The following is a 26,786-nucleotide window of genomic DNA, read 5'->3' on the forward strand; positions in this document are numbered from 1 at the left end:
CCAATATCTATTCTATTCTATTCTATACTATTCTATTCTATTCTATTCTATTCTATTCTATTCTATTCTATTCTATTCTATGCTATATTCCAATATCTATTCTATTCTATTCTATTCTATTCTATTCTATTCTATTCTATTCTATTCTATTCTATTCTATTCTATTCCTATATTCTATTCTATTCTATTCTTTATTCCAATATCTATTCTATTCTATTTCTATTCTGTTCTGTGCTGAGGCAAGACTGAAATTCTAAATGATAGCATTCCATGTTTAACATATTTTAAAATTAAATTTAGAAGGCCATCAGCCCCCGAAGACTCTAGGTATCATACAGCATCAAAATTAAAATTAATATATATATGTATTTATGAAAAAAGAACAACATGCCCACCAAAACAAACATTCCTATTTAATAAAAGTCCGTGCAGCTCTCAACTTACCACAGCTGGGCCCTAAAATTCCATTGCTAAGCAAGACGGTTGTTAAATGAGTTTTTCCCCCCCCCCCCCCCTTCACAATATTTCTTGCCACCGTTAAGGGAATCGTTGCCGTTGTTAAATCAGTAACATGTTGTGAAGTGAATCTGGCAACCCCGTTTGATTCTGCTTGTCCGAAGGTCGCCAAAGTGGATCATGTGACTCCGGGGCACTGCAACTGTCATAAGTACATGCCAGTTGCCAAGCGTCCTAATTTTGATCAATTGACCACAGGGCTGACGCAACGTTCTTCAGTGTGAAAAACGGTCATCAGGGAGAGAACTGTGGGGTTCTTAGTGCTCCGTGCGCTTGGCTGTTTCCTTACAGACATTTCTTGACCCAATTCCTAGGTAATTGTTCCGAGCCAGCTCCCCAAACACGACAAACCCTCTGAAGTTAACTCAAAAGATTCCTTGATTAGGAGCGCCGGCAGCCCCGGCAAAACGTTTCTCTCACACCGCGGGCTAACAAGTCCGTCTTGTAGGGGAGATGAATAGTTGTCTGCCACATCTATTCATCTCCGCCCCCTGCCTTTTATCCCCAGAGCTTGGGTAGGGGCTTCGCTAGCAGTGGTGGCTCTTCCGTCCCAAGGACCGGCCCATAGATTTCCACTGCTCTCCTCTCCTCTGCCTTCTGAGCATCTGAGGGCTGTTAACTCTCTATCGGAGATCTGACAGATGGCCCAGGCTCCGCCCCACCCTTCTGCCAGCTCCATTCTCTCTTCCCCCTCGGAGCTACCCAGGTTGCCCTGGTGCTGACCCTGACTCTCACTACTCCTCCTCCTCCTCCTCCTCCTCCTCCTCCTCCTCCTCCTCCTCCTCCTCCTCCTCCTCCTCCTTAACTTCATTATCTATATAATAAAGGGGTCGTTGGCCGACAGGCCACAACAGTAATATCCTCAGTGCTAGAAGGGAGGAGGAAGAGGAGGACTGTGGGGTACTTGATCCTTTCTGAGGTTGTTTCTTTGCAGACATTTCATGACCCAACTAGGTAGCATCATCAGTGCCAGAAGAGAGGGGATTATGCTCCACGTTTATATATACAGGTAGTACTTGAGTTAGGACCACAATTGAGCTCAATAACGAGCAATAGCGAGACAGCCTGTATTTTTGAATGCGCTTCTCACTTCCCTGTTGTTCTGATGTAGAACCAACGTCCTCGACACCAAAAACGATGCCTATTTGAAAAATTGTCGCTATGGAGCAGACCAGCCGTATTGCCCCATCTTCTCACTGGGGAAACTGGTCAACTGGGCGGGGAGTAACTTTCACGAGATGGCATCCGAGGTATGAAAAAAAAAAAGGGGGGGGGGTTGTTCCTTCTTTTTAGCAGGTGGTCTGTCATAAAGGGATCTCCCCCCGGGTGATTGGCCCAAAGGCACCCAGCTGGCTTTCATGCCTACGGTGGGACTAGAACTCACCGTCTCCAGACAATTGTCTCCAAGTTGGCTTTCCTGCCTAAGTTGGAACTAGAATTCACCATCTCCTGGTGATTGGCCCAAGGTCACCTAGTTGACTTCTGTGCCTAAGTTGGAACTAGAAATCACCATCTCCAAAGACCCAAAGACCCCCAGCCGGCTTTTATGACTAAGGTGGGACTAGAACTCACTGTCCCCATGTGATTGTCTCAAAGTCACCCAGCCACCTTCCATGCCTAAGGTGGGACTAGAACTCACTGTCCCCATGTGATTGTCTCAAAGTCACCCAGCCACCTTCCATGCCTAAGGTGGGACTAGAACTCACTGTCCCCATGTCATTGTCTCAAAGTCACCCGGCCACCTTCCATGCCTAAGTTGGAACTAGAATTCACCATCTCCTGGTGATTGGCCCAAAGTAACTCAACTGGTTTTCATGCCTAAGTTGGAACTAGAATTCAGAGCCTCCTGGTGATTGGTTAAAAATCACCCTGCTGGATTTCATTCCTAAAGTGGAACTAGAACTCACCCTCTCCTGGTAATTGGCCCAAAGTAACCCAGCCGGCTTTCATGCCTAAGGTAGGACTAGAACTCACTGTCCCCATGTGATTGTCTCAAAGTCATCCAGCCACCTTCCATGCCTAAGTTGGAACTAGAATTCACCATCTCCTGGTGAATGGTTAAAAATCACCCTACTGGATTTCATTCCTAAGGTGGAACTAGAACTCACCATCTCCTGGTAATTGGCCCAAAGTCACCCAACCGTCTTTCATGCCTAAATGCAATATCAGAGTCAAGTGTCCCCAAAATGCTGCAAACAGTCATAAGTGTGCCCCAAATGTGGCCACGTGGCCATCATCAGGGGATGAATGGCTATTAGAACTTCAGAACTGGGTGGTGAATACCTATTGTGGGGGAGGAGTCCATTTGAACTTTGAATGGTCATTATGCAACCAGTCGTGAGTCGAGGACAACCTGCATGTAGGACAAGCCGTGGACCCCGCGTGCCAACTCTGGTGGACCTCCCAAGGTTTTTGAGGGAAAACATCTTCCTGATCTTCTGCCAAAACTGAAGACAACCTTTCTCTGTTTTGTTTTATTTTAAATTCAGGGTGGCGTGATTGGCATCCAGATTGAATGGGATTGCAACCTAGATAAAAAACCGTCCGAATGCAACCCTCACTATTCTTTCAGTCGCCTAGATAACAGTTTTGCGGAGAAGTCCATCTCCTCTGGATACAACTTCAGGTGAGGGAGAAGGAGGCATTTGGCCGAAGCATCCTCAAGTCTGCAACTTCGGCGGTTTGTTTTTTCTGAAATGGCCTCGGTGGCCAAATTCGAATGGGATTTAATTGATCAGGTCAGCCAGGCTGGAAGGAGGAGTCAAGTGAGGACCTAGCTTGGAATCCTTGCATCGCTGCAAGAGGCATAAGTCTGAACTACCTGTTCTGACCCAGCTCGGCAAATAGGACAAATCCTCTGATGTGAACTCAAAAAATTCCTTTATTAGGCGCGCCAATAGCCCCGGCAAAACGTTTCTCTCTCGCCGCAGGCTAACCAGTTCATCCGGCAGGGAGATGAATAGTTGTTTGCCACATCTCCGCCCTCTGCCGTTTATCCTGAGCTCGGGTGGGGCTTTGCTAGCAGCAATGGCCCTTCCGTCCCAAGGACCTTCCCATAGATTTCCACTGCTCTCCTCTCCTCTGTTTTCTGTGCATTTGTGCGTCAGGCACTGGACTCAGCTGTTCCTCCTCTTCCTCATCAGCCACCTCCAGATCTGGGGGCTGTTGACTATCTGATGGGAGGCCCAGGTTTCACCTCTTATGACCCCGATTGAGCTCAAAATCCCCATTGTTAAGTGAGTGAGTTTTGCCCCATTTTACGCCTTTCTTGCCACGGTTGTTAACCGAATCACTGCAGTTGTGAAGTTAGTAACTGTCGTGCCCTTGTTGGAGTCTGATTCTGACGGGGAGATGTAGCAGCTGACAAGGAGTGGGAGTGTGGCTCCGGTGGCTGTGGAGGAAACGGCGGAAGGGCACAGTCCGGCTGGGCATTCAGAGGAAGACCCAGGCCCACCCCCTCTTCATCCTAGGGCACGCAGGGAGGAATGGAGAAGGGAGCAACGTGGCTTACGAGAGAAGAAAAGGCCCTGATCCCTTTCATTAGTTGAGGCTGGAAGAACAGGGTATAAGAGGGGCGTTTTCACACAGCTCGTTGCTGGAAGCAAAGTGTGCATTTTCTTCGTCGAGGCTTATCTGGGTTTTGGCGTCCTCCTAACTGTGGTTGCTGCGCTATCTCGTGAAAGTCTGCAATTTATCATCCTGGCCTGCCGTTTTAATTACTTCAGTGTGGTTTGTGTTGGGTTTTTTTTATTTCTAATTATCTTTACTTTTGTTTCGGACTGCGTTTACTGTCTTTGTAGACTGTTTTTGGAAGAGTTTGATATGCAGTAGAGGATAATTGGACATTGGGGCCCAAGTTGGAGGCATTAAAGGGAATTTATTCTACTTTGTGTTATTTTTGTGGTCATGCCCCGGGTCATCACAGTAACGCAGCTGTTAAGTGAATCTGATTTGGCTCACCAGAAAGTCGCAAAAGAGGGATCACATGATCCCAGGACGTTACAACTGTCATAAACCCATGCCAGTTTCCAAGCACCTGAATGTTGATCAAGTGACCATGGAGATACCGCAACGGTTATGTGAAAAACTGTCATGTCCCCTTTTTTCAGTGCCATTGTAATTTCAGTCACTAAATGAATGGTTCTAAGTCGAGGACTGCCAGTAATCAGACAGTAAAATCTGTCGTGATTCAACCGGCGATAAAAGCCAAAGTGGGGGAAAAGAAAGAGACTTTTCCTTTTGCTTGGAAAAATTTAATCGTATGACATTTGATGATTTTTATTTTATTTTTCAGATTTGCCAAGTATTACCGGAGCGCGGCTGGTGTTGATTTCCGAATGCTGATCAAAGCTTACGGGATCCGTTTCGATATCATGGTGAATGGCAAGGTGAGGTCAGAGGCACAGCTGGGGAAAAAACACCACAGATTTGCGATGGTAGCGAATATCTGTAGCTCGAGTATAGCATGAAGATAGAGGTTCGTTCCTCGAGGTTGTGGAATTGGTTTTCCAAACGTTTCGCTACCAGGCTAAGTAACATCTTCAGTGTGGCTGAGGGGATGTTGGGGGATCTGTGTTCTTCTTACTGTCAACTAAAAAAAAGACTCCTTTGATCTTTTTAGTTGCCAGCAGAAAGGGAGTGGGGGGAAAACAGTGCATTCCTTAAATGCTGCAGATAATTGCTAGGCAGCCGAAGCTGCTGGCGCGCAAGATTATTACTGGAGAGCATGATTGATGACTTTTGGCTATGGATGTGTCTATACATCCAGGGGGTGGGGAGGGGAAGACCGGGGTCAAGGGGGAAATGAATGATGTTTCTTAGCGTCGGATGCACCCAGGTAACACCGACATGGTCACTCCTAATAAATCCTTTTTATTTTACTCTGAGAGATGCGGCTAGAGACTTATGATTTGAATGGGGGTGGATTTGTCAGAGTCCTGACACTTATAAGGGTTCGTGTGGTGAGTGGTCTTGTATGGTGAGTGGGGAGATCAAGTCAGATGAAGATCATATTAGGTGAGGGTCTTGGGCAGGGTGGGATTCTAAAATCCCAGCAACCGGTTCTATGCCTGGTTGCTGGGTGGGCGTGGCCATGGTGGGTGTGGCGTACCAGAACTTTCGGGAGGACCCTTTTTTGCCTTCCCCAGAGTCCCGAGGCTTGCCTTGGGTCTCTGGGAGGGCGAAAATGGACTTCCTCGGGCCCTGGAGGGCCTCCGGAAGCTGGAAACAAGCTGGTTTCCAGACTTCTAGAACTTCCGATTTGGCTGTTTTTTTGTCTTCCCCAGAGTCAGGAGGCTTCCCTCGGGCCTCTGGGAGGGCAAAAATGGTCTTCCCTGGCCTCCAGAAGCCAGAAACAGCCCGTTTCCGGACTTCCTGAACTTCCGGTACTTCCGGTTTGGCCAGTTTTTCACCCTCCCAGAGCCTCCACGTGGACCCTACACTTACCTGCATCGAAAATGGGCTGTGTGGAGATTTCTGGGTGGGGGAGGGGCGGATGGGTCCAGCAGGTCAGTCCAACTACCAGTTCGGCAAACCAGATGTAAATTTAAAATCCGGTTCACTTGAACCGGGCCGAACCGGCTGAATCTCACTCACTGGTCTTGCGATGGTTTCCTGCTTGACCAGGGGGTGGGACTAGAAGACCTCCAAGGTCCCTTCCCACTCTGTTCTAAATAATAGAGTCCCACTGGGAGAACTGTCTTAAGGCTCAAAGCCAGGGGTGTCATACATGTGGCCCACTGACCGGATGCACCACTTGTGGGCCACACCCACCCCAGCTCCGCGAATGGGAAAAACGTTGCGATATATTACGTGACAGCAACGTGACGCAAGTTTGATACCCATTGTCAACTCGTAAAGCATTCCTGGTCTGCTCTGAGTTGCCATAGGCAGGAGAAGAGGGGGAGAACTGAGGGAGCAGCTTGGCTGCTATGACCAGAAGCACATTCCACGCACACCTTTCTACAGACTGTGTCCCAGGTTACCAGAGCCAGCTGGAGAGGCGTGTTTTGTACAGCCCAGGAAAATTCTCTGTTGGAGAATGTGATTTATGACACAACCTGGGTCATAGGTGGGCAGTAAATTACATGGGGCGGAGCCAACTGCACTAGGGAAAGTGCTGACATGTTGCTCCTAATAAATGATTGGATTTCTTTTGTAACTTGGCTTGAGGCTCTTGAATTAATTAGGGCGTCCATCGGAACCCTGACACCTGTGCTCCAAGCCACTGTTTCTCAACCTTGAACACTTTAAGCTGTGTCGCCTTCAACTCCCAGAATTCTCCATCCAGTGATCCTGCTGGATGGCCCCATTTAAGAAACACTGGTCTTAACCGGTACAGGAAGTCCTCAACTTACAACAGTTTAGTGACGGTTCGAAGATCCAATGGCACTGAAAACAGGGACTCGTGATCGTTTTTCACACTTACGACCGTTGCAGCTTTGCCACGATCACGTGATCGAAATGCAGGCGCTTGGCCACTGACTCATATTTATGATGTTTGCAGTGTCCCGGGGTCACGCGATCCTCTTTTTGCAACCTTCAAGGACTACCTGCACAAACTTTAAAATCTGGGCACATCGCACAAATTCACTTTTTCGTTTGTTTTTTTCTTTTCTTTTCCAGGCAGGGAAATTTAACATCATCCCAACGGTAATCAACGTGGGATCCAGTCTTGCGCTAATGGGAGTGGTAGGTCAATCATTCGGTGTGGAAGCGATCTATTGTTGGATTACAGGCCGTCCTTAGGAGTGGCGCGGTGGCCTAAGGGTGGAGTTGTCGCCTCACAATCTGGAGGCTGTGAGTTCGATCCTAGGTAGAGGCAGATATATTTCTCTCTCTGAGCACAATGAGAATATATCTGCCGAACAAAACTCCGCACTGGCAACAGGAAGGGCATCCGGCCAGTGAAACACTCGGCTAGCTCCATTCAATTGCCCAGACTCCAGCCCACAAGGGATTATGAGTTTGTTAGAAGATGATGATTAAAAGATTACAGGCAGGCTTTGACGTACAACCCTTCATTTAGCGATGGTTCAAAGTTACAACAGCACCGGAAAAAGTGGTGCAACCAGTCCTCGTACTTATGACCGTTGCAGCATTCCCATGGTCACGGGATCATAATTCAAGGTGTTTGATAATGAGCACATCTTTATGACTCTGGAATCATAAATTTATGGTTCTAGAATCAGGCGATCATTATTTGTCACCTTCTCAGCTGACTCTCCAACCAACAAAGTCAATGGGGGAAATCCGGAATCGTTTAATGACCGCACGATTGACTTAATGATTGCAGTGATTCACTTAACAACCATGGCAAAAAAGGTTATTAAAATTAGGTGTGGCTCACTTAACAACAGCCTTGTTTAGCAACTGAAATTCTGCTCCTAATTGTGGTCGTAGGCCCAGGACTATTGTCTTATGTTATTATCTAATTACAGGGAGTCGAATTATGACCACAATTGAGCCCAAGACTTCTGTCACTTAAGTGAAACATTTGTGAAGTGAGTTTTGCCACATTTTACAACCTTTTTTGCCACCGTTGTTAAGTGAACCACTTCAGAGGTTAAGTTACTAACATGTTTGTTAAGTAAATCTGGCTCTTCCCTTGATTTTGCTTGTCAGGTGGTCACAAAAGGGGATCACATGTCCTTGGGACACAGCAACGGTTGTAAGTACAAGTCAGTTGCCAAGCATTCCGATCATGTGACCATGGAGATGCTACAATGGTCGTATGTGTGGAAAAGCGGCCATAAGTTACTTTTTCAGTGCTACCATAACACTGAACTGTCACTAAACAAAACTCTCGCATTGTATGTTGAGGGCTACCTGTATTATCTTATTGTATCCTATGTTATTAAGATATTATATATATCTTACTAGCTCGATACCCGTGCTTCGCTACGAAAGCATGTGGTCGGGCTTAGTTTTGGGGGAGGAAAATAAGGCGGGAAATGTGCCTCTGCCTACCAGCATCCATCGGTATTCATCTAGCTGGTGTCCTGTCAGTGTGTGAGAGTTGAGGGCTGTTTGGAAACTGAAACAGTATTTGCTGTGTGAGCAAGGAGGCAGCAAGGAGCCTGGGCGTGGCTTAGCTCAACTGTTCTGTACTAATGCTGCTTGGTGCTCTGAAAATGAAACTTGTCAGAATATATTCATGAACTGGAATAGAACTTAGTAACAAAGTCAGCCAATGACCAGACAATGGGAGCTGAATTGGAAAGTGAAACTAGAAGTGGCCTGGGTGTGGCTCTCGTCTTGCTTGCTTGCTGAACTAAAGTGAAACTTGTTTGCTGAAACTAATATCTGCTCTGCCGCTGCTGCTGCTTGCGTTTTTGCTTATGTCACATTGAAAGAATCTACAAATGGTATTGTAAACTTTGCTCATTTTATTGTTTATAAAGAAGTTAATGATCCTGCTGAATCAGTCATCTGTGTGCTTTCTGGATTTGAATTTAGGCTGCAAACTCTAACAGAACTCTCCTCTGCTTGTCTTTTGCATTTGGAAGAGATTACTTTTCAGGTGGGGAGGGGGAGTAGAACTCCTTAGCATCAGAGCCTGTTAATAACTGTAGAGTTGTAATTGCAGGAATGTTCCTATCTCGGATGGCAAACCTCAGATAAAGAATGTTTCCAAGCAAATACAACTCAGGCAAACAAAGTCACTAATCTAAAGGAGGATTAGAGAGAGGAAGTCAACATATGTTAGACTTTAACTAGTGATAATTAATTACTGTGCTAAACAGTAACGAAAGTTAAGCAGTAACAAAAGTTAACCAATGATGGAGGATAATTAAAAATGTGTATAAATGCAAGACTAGACTCCAATAAAGATCATCATGATTCAGTTGTTCATGATCAAACAACTCGACTGTCTCGTTATTACAACAAATAACAATAATATAGGAAATGCTAATAGCTCTGATGGTCATTTGGAAAAATCCTTTCTTAGTGAGCCCTTAGAAACCAAGAGGAACATACGTGCCAAATTTCAAGTTTGTAGGCTTTAAGATTCTGGAGATTTTGGGATGATGCATGAGGGGTTTTTCGCTTCTATATATATAGATCAGTGGTGGCTAACCTTTTTGGGCTCCTGTGCCAAAAATTGTGCATGTGCTTACACGCTTGTGCTCCCAGCACCCAGAAGTCAATGTGTGCCCTCCGCTTGCCCCCTATGCCTGTGCATGCAATCCCCACCCATCCACTTGCACCTGCCACCCCCTTACCTGCACTACACCTCGGCTGGTTGGAGGCCTTTTTCGGCCTCCCAGAGGCTTGAGGAAGGCTTCTGCAGGCTGAAAACTAGGCCTGTTTTGTCACTTCCAGTATTTCCGGTAAAACACGGTGATGAAACGGAGCTAGTTTTCAGCCTGCAGAAGCCTTCCTCAAGCCTCTGGGAGGCCGAAAAAGGCCTCAAAGCGACCAAAAATCAGTTGTGAGGCGGTCCACATGCGCCGTGAGGTAAGTTTGCCTGCAGCTCGTATGCTGGCACAAATGCCACCTGTGGCACCCATGCCATAGGTTCGCCATCACGGATATAGGTTATCTGACCATTTAAAGCTGCGCTTTTGGGTTTAAAAATAAAACATAATAAAATATAATTTAAAAACCCTCATTATTTTTGCACGCAACTGCAAATAAGAAACCTTTTTAAAAAGTGATGTTTAGCATGTGGATTTCCGCTCTGTTTATATGGAATTGTTTCTGCCATCCAACCCACCCAGGGGGCGTTTCTCTGCGACTTGGTGCTGCTGTATCTTCTCCGAAAGAGCCAGTTTTACAGGGGGAAAAAATACGAAGAAGTGAGGTAGGTTGCCTGCAGCTGCAAAGCACTCTTGATTCATAGATTTCTTATTTCCTGACAGTGAGAAGAATTAATCAGCGGGATGACTTGCCTTCAGAAGCTGTGGGTGCTTCATCACCGGCGACTTTTAAGAAGAGACTGGATAGCCATTGGTCTAGTGTCTGATTTAGCTGGGGGCTGGACTAGAAGACCTCCAAGGTCCCTTCCAACTCTGTAATTCTGTTCTGTGTAAAATAGTGTGTAAAAGGAAAAAAAAAACCTACCTATGTAGTTGGTAATAGTCCACGTTGATTTGATGGTCCATCACCAAGCAAAGTGTGTAAACCTTCTAAATGCTGAAACGGGGGACAAGGAAGGGAAGGGAAAGTCTTCAGATTGCATCAGATCTTCCGTCCTTGCGGAGGGTCTTAAGATGGGGATGTCGGTCTCAAAATGATGGGATCTAGGTCACAGGAACCTTGAGGAATCTAAAAAAAAAATCCCTTGGAACGTTGCAAAAAAAACTTTAGGGAATTCCTGGAAGTTTGGCCTTCAGACACAACAGCATCTACAGACACATAGAGATAAACCACATTCACACACCGTTTTAAAAAAAAAGACATTAAAAAGCTAACAAGGAAATAATAATAAAATAAATCTGGAACAGATCTTTTCTAGCAATGCAGGTAAGCGGGGATTAAACCATCAAGCAGGCAAACCATCAATCACCAAGGAAGTACCAAGAAAATGACGCCTACACCAACACCGGCAGGGTAAACTAGTGTATATATTCTAGTCTGTTTCCTTCTTAGCTTTCTATCCTCTCTTTTGGATGGCTGATAAGTCTGTTAGTGTATTGACAAACTCCACCCCAGGACAAGCTACTACCGATAGCGCTCGACTTACAACAGTTAGTTTAGTGACCATTCAGAGTTACAACAGGGCTGAAAAAAGTGACTTATGACTATTTCTCACACTTATGGCCATTGCAGCATCCACACAGCCACGTGATTTACATTCAGATGATTGACAGCTGGTTCATATTTGTGATGGGTTCAATTGTGGTCGTTAAGTCGAGGATTAGCTGTGTATATACAGATAAACAGATAATCAAGAGTCGGAAGGGACCTTGTAGATCATCTAGACCAGGGGTTGCCAGCCTTTTGGACCTCAGGGACCAACAAATTCATAATTTTAGATCCCAGGGACCACTAATTGGTTCTGTGGGCGTGGCCTAATTTGCGGGTGTGGCTTGGTGGTCATGTGACTGCTGGGCATGGCTTGCATGTAAATATTATAAATATTTATATAAATATTAATTTTTTTTTTTTAAAAAGAGCAACTTTTACCCAAAATCAGGCAAAGCAGACAGGCAGATTGAGTTGCTCACAGAATCACAGATTCATTCAGAAATCTATCTGCCATTGGCTAGCTCAGTCTGTCACATAAAATTTGCTTGCAAGCAAACTCATAAAATTAACTCACAACACACCATGCATGTAAATATTGAATTTTTTATAAAAAAGAGCAACCCAAAATCAGGCAAAGCAGGCAGATTGAATTGCTCACAGAATAATTCAGTGATCTATCTATCTGCCATCAGCTAGCTCAGTCTCTCAAATTCGCTTGCTGTGAGTCTGCACTGAATTTGCTTGCAAGTAAACCTTCCGTCCTAAGGGAGGTTCGGCTGTGCTTAAAAGCAGAGCCGAAGATCTAAAGACTAGCTAGAAAGCAAGAAATCCAACCATTTCCTGCTTCCTAGCTAATCTAAATCTCCCGGCACAGCAGAACAGATGATGGTCAGAAAAAGGAAAAATAGCAATTTAGCAGGTAAGTTTGCCAGATAAGGAGTGAATGGGGCAGAGAGGGTTCCCGCAGGCCATGTGGACAGCACAGCCTTGTGTTTCTGCGCAGCCTGGATTAATTGCTTTGGGGGTGCTCTGGGGGTGAGATTTCTCTGCGGCCCACCAAAATTTTCTCACGGCCCACGGGTCGGCGAACGCTGATCTGGACCAACCCCCCACCCAAGCAGGAGACCCTACACCATTTCTGACAGATGGCAGTCCAGTCTCTTCTTGAAAGTCTCAAGTGATGATACTCCCACAACTTCGGAGGGTAACTTCTGTTCCATTGGTTGATTGTTCTCCCCACACTCAACAGTCCTGATGATGCTACCTAGTTGGGTGATGAAACATCTGCTAGAAAGCCACCAAGCTTAGAGACTCCACATTTTGCTGATTTTTCCCAACTTTTCCTCGTGTAGGTTAAACAACCAAAACACTTTACCGGCAAGCACCGTCAACAGGAACCAGGAAGGGAATCAGAGTGAAGATTCTTTATCTCAGTTGGATCAACTTGAAAAACTACAGACAGTCGAGACCTAAAGCTGTGTTTTTCTCTGGAAACTACTCATCCCAACGCCATCAGTTGTTAAGAAAAACCACGGACTACAGAAAGCTGCAGGAAGGGATTCGCTTAAGCTCTTAACTGCCTTAGTTTTTGGCATCCTGAACCTAGGATACCACACGTGGCGGGATTTTAACGAGACCAAATTTCCAGGAAATCTTGAGTGAGGACCGTAGCGGCGTGGTGGATATACATTCTCTTTTGTGTGGCTTCTGGATAACCTAACACGGCAGTTGCCAAGCGTATGTCAAAAGGCAATTGACGAGCGGAGAGGACAGTTGTCCACCTTGGAATTATTATCATTGTTCACTGCGCAGTCGACCGGATGATTAGACTGCATTTGGCATCGAGTCCTTCCCAAGAATGGTGCGGTGGCCCAGAGGTTGCACCACAATCAGGAAGGCTGAGCGTTCGATCCTAGGTAGCGGCTGATATTTCTCTCTCAGGGCACAATGAGAATATATCTGCTGCAAAAAAAAACCCCACCCTTCCTCATTGGCAATAAGAAGGGCGTTCGGCCAGTAAATACTCAGCCCCGTTCAGTTGCCCCAACTCCATCCCACAAGGGATTATGAGGTCATTAAATGACAAAAAAAAGTCCTGCCCGAGACCCCGGAAAAGGCAGATGTGGATATTTGATGATGGTAAAGTTCTCGTTGCAGGATGTCAACTATTATGAGTAAATCCGCCTTTTGCAATTGACTGTTGGCAAATTTGTCAATGCCAATGGGCCTTCAAGTGGTGCTGGGGTTGTTTTGGGTTTGCCCCCAAGGCACCTATTACTATGGATATTACCTTTGCTTTGTTTTGCCACAATCATTTATTACAGGCAGTCCTCGACTTACGATTCGTTTAGTAACGGTTCAAAGTTACAACGGCACTGAAAAAAAAGCGACTTATGGCCGTTTTTCACACTTAACGAGCTTTGCAGCAGCCCCCATGATCCTGGGATCAAAATCAAAACTGACTCATACTGGTGACCGTTCCTGTGCCCAAAGATTAATGTGTGTCAGGATTCCGGCAGTTGCCCTAATTAAATCATGAGCCTCGAGCCAAGCTTCAAATGAATTTATTGGAAGCGAACATGTCGGCAGGAGCTGGTTGAAGCCGATTTTGAGACACGTAATTCACCGTCACTGGGATGACCCAAAGGGGCGTGACACAAAAGCAACAAAGTCACAAAAGTAGGTAAAGTCCCTTTAATTCCTCCAACTTGGCCCCCAATGTCCAGTTACCATCGGCTGGAGAAAAAAAAAACCCTCCAAGAACAGTTTTTTAAGGGAAGAAATTCAGTCTGAACCCAAAGTACATCTAAATTATAAATAAAAACCGACACAAGCCACGCTGCAGCAATTAACGAGACAGGGCAGGATAAGGAATTGCAGACTTTCAAAAGATAAGATAAGACTCGACAAAAGATAATGCACGCTTTGCTTCCAGCACGGTTCTGTGCGTAAACACCCTTTTTATCCTGTTTTCCCAGCTGCAGCTAATGAAGGGAATCAGGGCCCCTTTCTTCCCCGTAACCCATGTTGCTCCCTTATCTGTTCCTCCCTGCGTGCCCTAGGATGAAGAAGGGATGGGCCTGGGTCTTCCTCTGAATGCCGAGTCGGACTGTGCCCTTCCCCAGTTTCCTCCACAGCCACCAGAGCCACACTCCCACACTCCCTGGCAGCTGTTTGACCTACCCCTCAGAATCACGATTCCTGTCACGGGGCATGATAGTCATCCTTGCTCTGGTTTCTCCTCCACCTCTTTGGATGCATCATAATTCATATTCTCCAACGAAACACATCCATAGCCCAGAGTCCTCAATCATCTTCTCCAATTAGTGATTTGCATGACAGGAACTTCAATCGCCTAGTTACAATCTCTGCAAGTTATGAATGGAATACACTTTCGATTCCAAATTGCTGCATTGCACAACTCCTCCCCCACTTTCCTGTTGGCAACTAAAAAACAGGCATAGAAATGTTTGATGAGCTGACGTGATTCCCTTTTGCAACCTCCCAAAGTCAACGGGGGAGCTGGATTCATTTAACAACTGTATTACTAACTTATCAACCTCAGCGATTCATTGTGGCAAGAAGCATCGTAAAATGGGGGCAAAACTTAACCAATGTCTCACTTAACGACAAATTTTGGGCTGAACTGTGGTCATAAGTCAAGGGCCACCTGTAATTATCAAATTTATTTGCCGTCCATCTCGCACTTCAAAGCGACTCTGAAAATAAGGATATGCTGGAGCATTCTTGTTGTCAACTCGTAAAATATTTCTCTGGTCTTTTTTAGAGTTGCGAACAGAAAGGGAGCTTGCAAACTGAAGCTGCATTCCGTAAATGTTTTCAAAGATAGTAACTAGGTGACTGAAATTTCTGCCCTGGAAATATCTAACTGGAGAGCATGATTGATGACTCTGGGCTATGGAGGTGTCCCATCGGAGGATATGAATTACGATACACCCAGGGGGTGAATGGGAAAACCAGGGTCAAGAGTGACAGTGAATTATGTGCCTCAGAGTCGGCTACACCCAGGCAGTGCCGACATGTTAACTCCCAAATAAATCCTTCTAAAGTTTTGAAAAATTGGCTCAAGACTCATGATTTAAACGGGGGTCACTGCTGGAATCCTGACACTTGTTTGAAATTATATGATAGCGAGGCTTTAATCGTCTTGCTTCCCATTCTGCTATCCGCTTTGAATCTCTTCCTGCAAATTGTTGAGCCTGTGGAATTCAAAAAAAATAAATTCTTGAATTCAAAATAAATCCAGGAATTCAAAATAAATTCTTGCAACGTGCACAAACCATTCTCCAGCCTGTGGGATTAGGCTGGCATTCTAAATAAATTCCTGCAACGTGCATAAACAATTCTCCAGCATCCAACCAACTCATCAAACGTAACTCCACGGTGAAGATGGGCTGGTCATTGCCATGCCTTGAACCTCCACTTCAGGGAAAAAAAAGAGAGACTACAATTTTATTTTATTTTTCTGCAATTTACACACAACCCAGGTCTTATTTTATGACCGGTGCAGAGTGGCAAATCGCAGGAATTAAATCAGAATATTATCTACGGAACTACAAGCCATACTCCTGAGGGCTGGTTCACCAGGAATTTCTGTATGCTTAAAAGATAAAGTGGGTTGAACTGAAAAGTTTTTAAAAAATGAACATGATCATAGAGGGGTTTTTTTTAAAGAAAAAACTATAAAGTAAGAGAGATTGTTGTGTTTGTTATTGTGTTTCTTTTTGCAGTTTGGGCTTTTTTTCCCTCATTTCCTATTTTTCCTTTTTATCGGAGGTCTTCAAACTTGGTAACTTTAAGACTTGTGGATTTCAACTCCCAGAATTCTCCAGCCAGCTATGCTGGCTGGAGAATTCTGGGAGCTGAAGTCCACAAGTCTTAAAGTTGTCAAGTTTGGGGACCTCTGCTTTACATCCTCACAGGGTGGTTGTTGCGAGGAAATTAGGAGGAAGCTTTAAGTATTAAGTCACTAAGCAAATGGCTGTAAGTTGAGGGCTGCCTACAATCCAGCAACTGCAAGCACTCGACTTATGACCGTTAAGGAGCCTGCCCATGAGTCTTAAGTTGTGACGGTTGTAAAGGGGGGACATCCACCCAATTTTATGACCTTATTTTTTGGTTGCCACCGTCGTTAACTGTTTGCTATGGGCTGTTTTTGCCCGAACCTGGAAATAAAAATGGCAAGTACGTTGTAATTCATGGTCATGTTAAACACAGGAATACAGAAAACAGCGGTAAATGCGGGCTGGTTACTAATCGGCTAAAATGCAGTTGTGTCAGTAGGGGGAAGAGTGTGTGTCAGAACTGGGTCATAGATTTCACTGTGGAGGTGAGTGAATACAGGTCAAGGTGAGTGAACACACAATCAAGATCAGGTGAAGGGTTATTACGGCTTTAAATAGGCCTTGGTAAGGCCATACTTGGAATATTTTCACCCAGTTTTGGTCACCACGATGTAAAAAAAGATGTTGAGACTCTACAAAAAGTGCAGAGACGAGCAACCAGGATGATTAGGGGGCTGGAGGCTCAAACATACGATGGATGGTTGCAGGAACTGGGCCTGGCTGGTCTAGTGAAGAGAAGGACCAGGGGAGACAAGATAGCAGTCTTCCAATATTTGAGGGGCTGCTACGAAGGCGGCTGGGGAATTCTGGGAGTTGAAATCCACGGGTTTTAAAGTGGCCAAGCTTGAACACCTCTTAACACAGACCGACATTTACAGTTTCTTTGCTGAGACACGGAAGCAATGAACGCAAATGGGAGATTGTGACCCACAAAAAATGCATTTGCGGCGGCTGCACGTTTCCCCCTGAATTTTGATTTCACAAAAGTACCAGCGAAGAAGCATTGAGGGGCAGTCAGAAAAGGAAAATGCTTTGATATTTGTAGTTCAGGACTGAACTGTGGGGCCCTTGGTGTTCCCCGAGCTTGGTGGTTTTCTTGCAGACGTTTCACGACCCAAATAGGTAACATCATCAGTATGTGTGATGGTGGGATTTGCTGCCTATTTATATATAGTAAGCTTGCCCCGGGGTGGAATTCGTTAAGAGACAAATAGACTATCAGCTATCAATAGATATGTAGAGATGAAGCACATTTACATACCATTCAAGAGAGACAACGAAAAGCTAAGAAAGAAACGAAAAGACCAGAATATATTCTGTCCACACTCAGTTAAGAAGGAATTAACACCAAACAAGCAGTGAACAAAACCCTGTGTGTGTGTGTGTGTGTGTGTGTGTGTGTGTGTGTGTGTGTGAGAGAGAGAGAGAGAGAGAGAGAGAGAGAGAGAGAGAGAGAGAGAGAGGGAAAGAATGGCATATGCTACTATATATTAACAGGGAGCGATTCCCATACTTCTAGCACTGATGATGTTACCTAGTTGGGTAATGAAATGTCTGCAAGAAAACAACCAAGCTCAGAGAACACCTAACAGTCATCCTCCTCCTCCCTGCACACACCACTCCGTTCTAGCACTGAAGATGTTATCTAGTTGGGTAATGAGATGTCTGCAAGAAAACCACCAAGCTCAGAGAGCACCACAGAAGTGGCATTACATCTTCTTGATTTAGCCTTGCACCTTGTTCCCAGCAGCATTTGAGAGGCTCAAAAATAAAGTCAGCAAAGGAACTCTCTCCCCCACCCCAACCCCTGCTTAAATTCCAAAATGATATGTTGATATTTATAGTTTCCTGGGACTTACCAAGACCCAAGCAACTGGAAAGGCAATTTGATTCTGGCTTAAGAAGTGAGATACTCAGCGCTGTCACTTTAGAACTATCATGGCACAAAAGTTAAAAGAATGAGAAGTCATAAATCCTGACTATTTCATTCTTGAATCCAGGGATGCTGTAATCATATCTATCTATCTATCTATCTATCTATCTATCTATCTATCTATCTATCTATCTATCTATCTATCTATCTATCTTTCTTTGGTTATTCGGGTTTTCTCCCATGTAAGATTGGAAGTATCTAGGCAACGTTTCGGTGAAGTCTCATTCATCATCTTCAGGCTTGTGTCTTCAGCTCTGTGCTTCTCACAAAAACCCGAATAACCAAAGATCCACATACTAATACCCGCGAGAACCTCAGAAAACAAATATACATACATACATACCTACACACGCTATCTCATGGGTCTCCGAATTTGGCAACTTGAAGACTTCAACTCCCAGAATTCCTCAGCCAGCCATGTTGGCTGAGGAATTCTGGGAGTTAAAGTCCACAAGTCTTCCAAGTTGCCAGGTTTGGAGAGCCCTGCATTACCTTGAGTAGGTATGAGAGAACTGGGTCTCTCCCAAGCTTGAGGTGATGGGTAGCAAAGGTCAAGATCCAGCATCCATCACCTTTGGCAACGCTGGCTGGGTTTATGAACATGGAAAGGCCTATAAATCCAACCCACCCACTTCAAAAATAAAAGTCCCACCGAGCTCCTTGCAAATGTTTACTTGAAAGTAGCTTCAACCTCACCCCCCACCTACCTACCTAGGGATAGGCTCAGGGAGGGCGAAAAAGGCCGCCTGGACGTTCGGGAAGGCTGGAAATAGGCCTGTTTCCGGCCTCCAGAGCCCGGGGAGGCCATTTTCACCCTCCCAGAGGTTTGAGAAAAGCCTCTGGAGTCTGGGAAAGGCAAATATGCCCCCCCCCCCAGTGCAGGAGGCCAACTAGGCCACACCCACCACATCCATGTCCACCCAGCAACGGGGCAGAGGAACCCCTTGCTAAAAAACTTTTTGAATCCCACCCCTGTTGTACCTACCCCCTTAACAGCCTGCCTGTAACAAGGCTGTGAAAACTCTGGTTTTTCCTTCTGGAGTCTTTTCAATCAAGGTGCACACAAGTACGGAATTATTGATATAGATATTATTATTATTTTTTTCTCCTCTCCAAAATAGTAGATCTGGTTACACAAGCAATGAAAGTCTCCAAAAGGGTTGGGCTAAGGGGGTTAAGGACAGAGTATCTAGCAGCTTGGCGGCGAGAAAGATAAACCGAGAAGAAGAATTGGGACCGTCCCTCCGGACATGGAGGATGGGTTAATTTACAAGCCGTTTTTAAAATCTGAAGGGGAGGGCAGCGTTTCACATTCTGTTTCGTTAGCGGGCTTGCCTTTCTGACATGTGTTAGGGAGCATGTGTGAAGAGTGCAAGCGATGGGCCAGGATACCCCGGCTCTAGGGCAACCGAGATGAGCGGGCTCGTCTCTCCTCAAGAGCTTGTTCTGACTAGGATGCCTCCTTCCTCCGCCTAGTAAACGTGTACCATGCCATAGAGGAAAGTCCAGAAGAGAATATATGTGAATAAGCCCCCGATCAGTCCTCCGGTAAAGAGGGGCCTTCGGGATTTAAAATATTTGCTCCATCGCCGTCCGGCTTTCAGCACCAGAAGCACCGAGAGTAAGACGGACGCCAGGAAGTAGAAGATGAAGCCGTAGAGGCCGTTGAGGCCGAGAATGCCGGCGGTGGCTCCCGAGAGAGCGGAGACGGACGTCCTGCAATAATCCAGGATGGCTGCATTTCCCCGGACAGCCGCTTCGCTGATGAACTGGGGGCCTTCGCGTTTGGCCACCACTGCGGCCATGGCTTCTTCGGCAGGGAGCGGTGGGTGGGGCAGCTCTCTCCTTTCAGGACTTTCTGCAAGGGAAAAATGGAAATCATTCAGATATTTTTACAATACTAGACAACACAGTATCAACGGTAGAGACCTTCACATTTCTAGGCTCTTATCATATCACAAGATCTAAAATGGACACCTAACATCCCAAAACGTCATCAAAAAAGCACAACAAAGAATGTTCTTTCTGCAACTCAGGAAGCTCAAACTGCCCAAAAGGAACAGCTGATCCAGTTCTACAGAGGAAGGATGGAGTCTTGTCATCTGCACCTCTAGAACTGTCTGGTTCGGTTCTGCAATCCAACAGGACACAGACTCCAGAGAGGAATTAGGACTGCAGAGAAAACAATTGCTACCAACCTGCCTTCCGTGGAAGACCTGTCTACTGCACGAGTCAAAAAGAGGGCTGTGAAAATATCTACACACCCCTCACATCCTGTTTCAGCTCCTTCCCTCAAAACGATGCTATAGGGCACTGCACACCAGAACTAGACACAAGAACAGTTTTTTTTCCAAAAAGCCATCCTTCTGCTAAACAAATAATTCCCTTAACACCGTCCAACTATTACAAAGTCTGCATTGCTATTACTACTACCGTGTTTCTCATATAATAAGGCCGGGTCTTATTTTTTTTTTGAGCCCCGAAAATATGGCTAGGTCGTCTTTTCGGGGGTGACTTAATTCCCCCCCCTTGCATCTTCGGGTAGGCGGGCGGCGACAGCTTGGATGTTGACCTCGGCGTTGGTGGGGTACTTCGTATCGGGGTCAACACAGGCAGCACCATATCCGGGTGTGCAACAAAAGTACTTCCTAATGGCAAGCCTCCCCATTTCCCCCCCCATTTCGCATGTTTTAATATAGGCTTTAATTTGAGGGGAGGGGCTTAATTTCATTTCATGCCTATAAAACATGCTGGGACTTCCTATTGGGGGAGGCCGTACTATTGGAGAAACAGGGCAATCTTCACGTCACTCCTTATCACCCATCCCCTCCCACTTGTGACTGTATGACTGTAACTTTGTCACTTGTATCCTTACAATTTATATTGACTGTTTCCTAGTATGATTTGATTACTTATTGTACCCTATGACTATTATTAACTGTTGTACCTGATGATTCTTGACTCTTGACAAATGTATCTTTTTTTTTAAGGTACACTGAAAGCACACTTGGCCAATAAAGAATTCTATTCTATTCTTATATCCAGATTTGTTTCTTGGAAATCTAAGAGACCGTCCTTCCAGAGAGCCAGGTTAACAAATGAGAAACAGATTTTACTGATCTATTAAAGAGATCAAGGTGACAAACATATCTAACACACCGTTTTCCTGTTTTCCCTGCAACCACAACCCTAGGTTGGTCTAACAGAGTGTGACTGGCCCAAGGTTACCCAGCTAACTTTAATGCTTTTAAGGAGGGACTACAACTCACTGTGTCCTGGTGATTGGCCCAAAGTCATGCAACCATCATTCATGGCTAAGGCTGGACTAGAACTCACCATCTCCCACTTCGTAGCCTGGTGTTTTAAGCACTAGACCAAAGTAGCTCTCAAATTAATAAGAAACACAGCCCTACAATGAATAGCAAGCCACTTAAAAGAACTCACCTATAAAAGAACATGTGAATTTGTTTTTGAAGTAAAAAAAATGACCTCTTTTGAAGTAGAAGACACAATTGTAAATAAAACAGGAAGGAGAAGAAATAGTTGAGCTGCTTCAAGCTCAGTGAAAGACAAATTATATATTCATTCAATTTTAAAAATCACCCCTCTCAGCCAAGTGACTCTGGGAGGTTTACACTTCTAAAACCACAGAACAGTTAAAATGATGAAAACCATCCAGAGAATATGACCAATAACCCAATATTGAACAAAAAGATTTAAACTTGATTTCTTTATCAGGAGAGAAATATTTTATGGGGTTTTGAAGGAAACTGGATTTTTTAAAAATTTCTATCTCATGGCACCCTGAATAATTATTTTGTGCTGTGTTTCTACCCAAAAGTCAGTTTTAGAAGTTCAGGGCTGAGCCATTCTTTACACAGTAGTGTTTTCTATGTTGTCTGCTATACCTACCAAACCCTTTTTGACTGAAACAAGAACAAACAACAAGGCTATAAGATACCAGGGCCTGTCCATACACTTTATGAACAGATTAGATTATGAACCAGGGAGACAATGTCCTTTTGTGAACTCATGCAGTCTTTACTCTTTTGCAAAACAATAATTCTATACGCCAGCAATATTCCTTCCTCTTACAACAGTGAAAAGACTACAAGTAATCCTTGACTTATCGCAGTTCATTTACTGACCGTTCAAAGTTACAACGGCACTAAAAAAATTTGACTTATGACCATTTTGCACACTTACGACCATTGTAGCATCCCCATGGTGTGATCAAAATTCAGATGCTTGGCAATTGGTTCATATTTATGACCGCTGCTGTACCCTAAGATCATGTGGTCCACCTTTTGCGACCTTCTGACAAACAAAATCAACGGGAAGGAAGCCAGATTCATTCAGCAACCGGGGTGCTAACTTAAAAGTTCCAGTGATTCAACTGAACAATTGTGGCAAGAAAAGTTGTACAACGGGGTAAAACTCACTTAACAAATGTCTCACTTAACGACAGAAATATGGGGCTCAGTTGTAGTCGTAAGTCGAGGACTACCTATGTACACATTTTGCCTAATTACTCAACTCTGGCACTTAGACAACCATCCTGACATTAGGCAGTTAATGAAAACATCGTGCTTTCAGTCCCAAAGGTGCTTTTTAAAAGAGGCAACAGGACTTTCTGGTTTTTCTTTGAAGACATTTCACTTCTCATCCAAAAAGCTTCTTCAGCTTCTTCATTCAGACAATCCCCACCATCCAGGTCAGAGCTGAAGAAGCTTCTTGGATGAGAAGTGAAAAGTCTTCAAAGAAAAACCAGAAAGTCCTGTTGCCTCTTGAAAAAAGCACATTTGGGACAACCCAAGATCTGGATGACTGAGAATCTCCATAGATATCATGCTTTCAGCTGAAAAGCTACAGCTACAATTTAAAAGGATTGGTTCAATCGATGTCCTAATATTATGGTTCCTGTTTGCTTTAATTTAGGATGGACTGCGGTAACATAACAGGTTCTGAGTGGGACTTTATGTCATCCTTCTAACTACAGTAGAGAACAGATGAAGCAACCGATTCCCTCATGTCACTCCTGTGGTGCAAAAAAACAGGTAGTCCTTGGCTTACAGCCATTCATTTAGTGAATGTTCAAAGTTACAACAGCACAAAGTGGCTTACGACTGCTTTTCACATTTACAACTGTTGCAACAGCCCCGTGGCTCACGTGATCAAAATTCAGATGCTTGGCAACTGGCATGTATTTATGACAGTTGCAGTGTCCCGGAGTCTTGCAATGCCCTTTTGGGACCTTGTGACAAGCAAAGTCAGATGAAGCCAGTTGTTAAGTGAAACAATTGTGTTACCAACTTAACAGCACTGATTCACTTAAGCAAGAATAGATGTGATGACCCGGGGCGTGGCAGGGAGGCAACACAGCCAGAGAACAGGTATGAGTCCCTTTATTTGCTCCAACAACAGCCTGTTTACTCTCCAGCTGGGAGAAAAGCTCTCCCACGAACCTGCAACAGCCTCTGGCTGCAGATACACCAGTCCAAACACTGCAAGCAGAATGACTGCAATCACCCCAGCAGAACAAGATAGCGAAGAATCACCTCAATAATTCCAGCAAGGCCAGACAAGCACGGCAATAATTCAAACAGCCAGGAGGAATGCCAGGAATGTAGGCCACAACTCCCAACACTAGATGAATTCAGCGTTCGTTCCCGACAAACGCCCCTCCCAACTGCCTCTCCTTTAAACTCCACCCTCAGGTGTGCCTTGTGAAGGGTATGGGGGGGGGGCTTTCCTTCCTTGTAAGTCACACAACCCACATTGCTTTCTTCTGCGCGCCCTAGAATGAAGAGGGGGCAGGCCTTGGTCTTCCTCTGAACCCCTCTCCCCTGTTCTACCTCTCCCATGCTGTGCCCAGCCTGACTCTGCCCTTCCCCAGTTTTCTACACAGCCAACAGAGTCACTCTCCTGCTCTTTTGTCAGCTGTTTGTCCCCCCCCTCAGATTCAGACTCCGATGGGGGCATGACAATAGAGTAAAAGAGTTGGAAGGGACCACCTTGGGTTCAAATTGTGGTCGTAAGTTGAAGGATACCTGTAATGGGGCTTAAAATCCAGGGGATAGGCGAACTTCTGTCTCACTGTACGTTTTTCAGGTAGTTGCCCTCTCTCTTTTGATTTAGCTTCTAACTGGCCGTTACTTTCAGTAACAAACAAAAATAAAAAAGATAAATCAATACAGGTAACCCGCAACTTACAACCACTGTTTATAAGAGCCTAATCTTTCCTTATGGTCCAGACACTTTCTCTGGTTTTGTGTGGTCATACAGCACATAAACTACTAGGGGGTGCTGACAAATTTATTTATTTGTCAGATCCCAACAGTGCTGCTGACAGGTGGAAGTTCAACAGGGCTGCTTCATGCCAACTCAATGCAGTCTCAGGTATTCCTTATACAAGTAGTCCACAAGGTACAGCAGTTCACTTAGCGACCATTTCAAATTACAACGGCACTGCAAAAAATGACTTATGACCAATATGCTGCATCTCCATGGCTACGAGATTTATACTTGTGCTGTTTGGCAGCTTATTCATATTTACGGCGGTCACAGTGTCCCAGGGTCATAGGATCCCCTTTTGCGACTTTCAGATAAGCAAAGTCAATAGGGAAGCCAAATTCATTTAACAACTGAGTTACTAATTTACTGTTAGCCTCCAAGTATCCTTCTTCTGCTTGTCTTTTCTGGCTGCCATAGATGGAATCCTAAGTTGCATTAACAGAGGGATACAATCGAGATCAAGTGAGGTACTAATACCACTCTGTAAAGCCTTAGTAAGACCACACCTAGAGTCCTGCATCCAGTTTTGGTCACCACATTATAAAAAAGATGTTGAGGCTCTAGAAAAAGTGCAGAGTAGAGCAACCAGGATGATGAGGGGACTGGAGGCTAAAACATACGATGAATGGTTGCAGGAACTGTGCATGGCTAGCCTAGGGAAGAGAAGGATCAGGGGAGACAGGATAGCATCTTCCAATATTTGAGGGGCTGCCACAGAGAGGAAGGGGGGTGTCAAACTATTTTCCACAGCACCCAAAGGCCAGACAAGGAATAATGGATGGAAACTGAACAAGGAGAGATTCAACCTGGAAATAAGGAGAAATTTTCTGACAGGGAGAACAATCAACCCATGGAACAGAAGTTGCCTTCAGAAGTTGTGGGAGCTTCATCACTTGAGACTTTCAAGAAGAGACTGGACTGCCACCTGTCAGCAATGGTGTAGTCTCTCTTGCTTGGGCAGGGGGTTGGACTAGATGATCTACAAGGTCCCTTCCGACTCTGATTATCTGTTATCTGTAAACGGGAGGGCCTCGTGGGGGGAAGGGTGCTGGAGGATGAAGCTGGTGAATTGTAAAAGTTGGGATAGTTTCTTGATTATGCTTACTGTGCAGATGTAGCCTCTTATCTGTTCAGGCCAAGGTCAACCGTCTTTGCATACCAGATGTGTGAAACGCCACATGAAGATGCGCCCACACGACATTATACACATCTCAGATTGGATGGCCAGTTTGAACTATTGGGGGTGGGAATACAGGGTAACTTTCTATATGTGATTTTTGTGCCTATTGCCTCAGATCTCGTATTTCTTCTGATGCTGCCGCTTCAATTTTCAATAAAAGTCCTTTTCTCTATAACAATGGAGTCTAAGGTTTTCTTTCTTGGATTTCGAATGGAGCTTCACCTGACATTTACCAACTGCAGTGATTTACTTCATCACGGTGGCAGGAAAGGTTGTAAAACGGGCCAGAACTCACTTAACAATGATCTCACCTCACAACAGAAATTTTGGTTGTGGCCGTAAGTTGAGGACTACCTGTATTGCAAATGGTGATCAACTGACACTGCAACCTTCATAAATACATGCTGATTGTCCACTGCCCAAATTCTGATCATGTGACAGCAGGAAGGCTGTGATGAATCAATAAGTGTGAGGACTGATTATAAGTCACTTTTTTCAGTGCCATCATAACATTGAGCGGTCATTGAACAAATGGTTGTATGTCGAGTCTCTCTTGCTTACCCAAGATCGTCTCTCCAAAGACAGATTCACTTAACAACCATGTGACTCACTTAGCAACTGCAGGGATTCGCTTAATAACAGTGGCAACAACGGTTGTAAAATGGAGCAAAACTCACTTAAACTGCCTCACTTAACGACATACATTCTGGGCTCCATTGGGGACGTAAGTTGAGGAGTACCCGTCCAGTAGCAGAAAATGCAAAGGGTACATTAAATATCTTATTTAAAGGCAGAAAAGGCACACACCCCACTTTAAGGCCCCTGTAGTGACGTCACACACGTGAGAAAGTTCTCAGCAACGACCTCAAAAAACCGACCCTCTTCATAGAAATTTTAAAAATACCAGGCAAGTTTCTTAAGTCTCTTTTTCCCTACCGACTTAAACCCAAAGCCCCTCTTACCTCGCTAATGTATTTTTCTCCCCTCAGCTGTCGCCCAACCACTTTCGCCTCCTCCGACCTCACCGCAAAGAGGAAGCTGCCGCCATCTTGGAACAGAAAAGGATTCTGGGAGCGACGGCGTTCCCACGCACGCACACGACGTCGCCACCAGACGTCGCTCCTTCCCCGCGCGTCTTCCATAGAGCGAGCTTGGGCGGGACCCTTCGGGCAAAAAAGGCCGCTTGAGGGCAGGGAGGCCATAGAGACGGAGAGGCCTAGAGCGCCCCTCCGCCCGGCCGGATTTTTCCTCCCCCTTGGTGAAATGGTGGACAACGTCCCTACGGAAGAGCCTTCGGCCCCGCCCA

The 26,786-nt window shown here is 45.1% G+C and overlaps 2 protein-coding genes across 4 annotated transcripts in view; one reads left to right on the forward strand and one right to left on the reverse strand.

The window, feature by feature from the left end:
• P2RX5 (purinergic receptor P2X 5) overlaps positions 1 to 13,405 on the forward strand; it is a 30,494-nt gene extending 17,089 nt beyond the window's left edge. For 2 of the 3 annotated variants that reach the window (XM_087924570.1, XM_087924567.1), the window contains 6 exons: positions 1,628 to 1,766; positions 3,006 to 3,142; positions 4,811 to 4,904; positions 7,141 to 7,206; positions 10,239 to 10,321; positions 12,561 to 13,405. In XM_087924570.1, the coding sequence (XP_087780696.1) occupies positions 1,628 to 1,766; positions 3,006 to 3,142; positions 4,811 to 4,904; positions 7,141 to 7,206; positions 10,239 to 10,321; positions 12,561 to 12,681 (640 nt within the window). In that variant the 3' untranslated portion in view covers positions 12,682 to 13,405. The remainder of the gene's footprint in view (positions 1 to 1,627; positions 1,767 to 3,005; positions 3,143 to 4,810; positions 4,905 to 7,140; positions 7,207 to 10,238; positions 10,322 to 12,560) is intronic. The other variant, XM_087924580.1, reaches the window with a different exon arrangement.
• Positions 13,406 to 19,080: 5,675 nt separating this feature from the next.
• On the reverse strand, positions 19,081 to 26,782 carry EMC6 (ER membrane protein complex subunit 6). Its single transcript, XM_026710245.2, has 2 exons — positions 26,443 to 26,782; positions 19,081 to 19,864 (listed from the first exon to the last, which is right to left on the reverse strand). Exon 2 carries the CDS (start codon positions 19,809 to 19,811, stop codon positions 19,479 to 19,481), a length of 333 nt encoding a protein of 110 aa, XP_026566030.1. The 5' UTR covers positions 19,812 to 19,864; positions 26,443 to 26,782; the 3' UTR covers positions 19,081 to 19,478.
• Between the last annotated feature and the right edge of the window lie 4 nt (positions 26,783 to 26,786).

This window comes from Pseudonaja textilis, chromosome 1 (assembly GCF_049901715.1).
Source record: "Pseudonaja textilis isolate UNSWEBS1 chromosome 1, rPseTex1.2, whole genome shotgun sequence".
Classification (NCBI taxonomy): domain Eukaryota; kingdom Metazoa; phylum Chordata; class Lepidosauria; order Squamata; family Elapidae; genus Pseudonaja; species Pseudonaja textilis.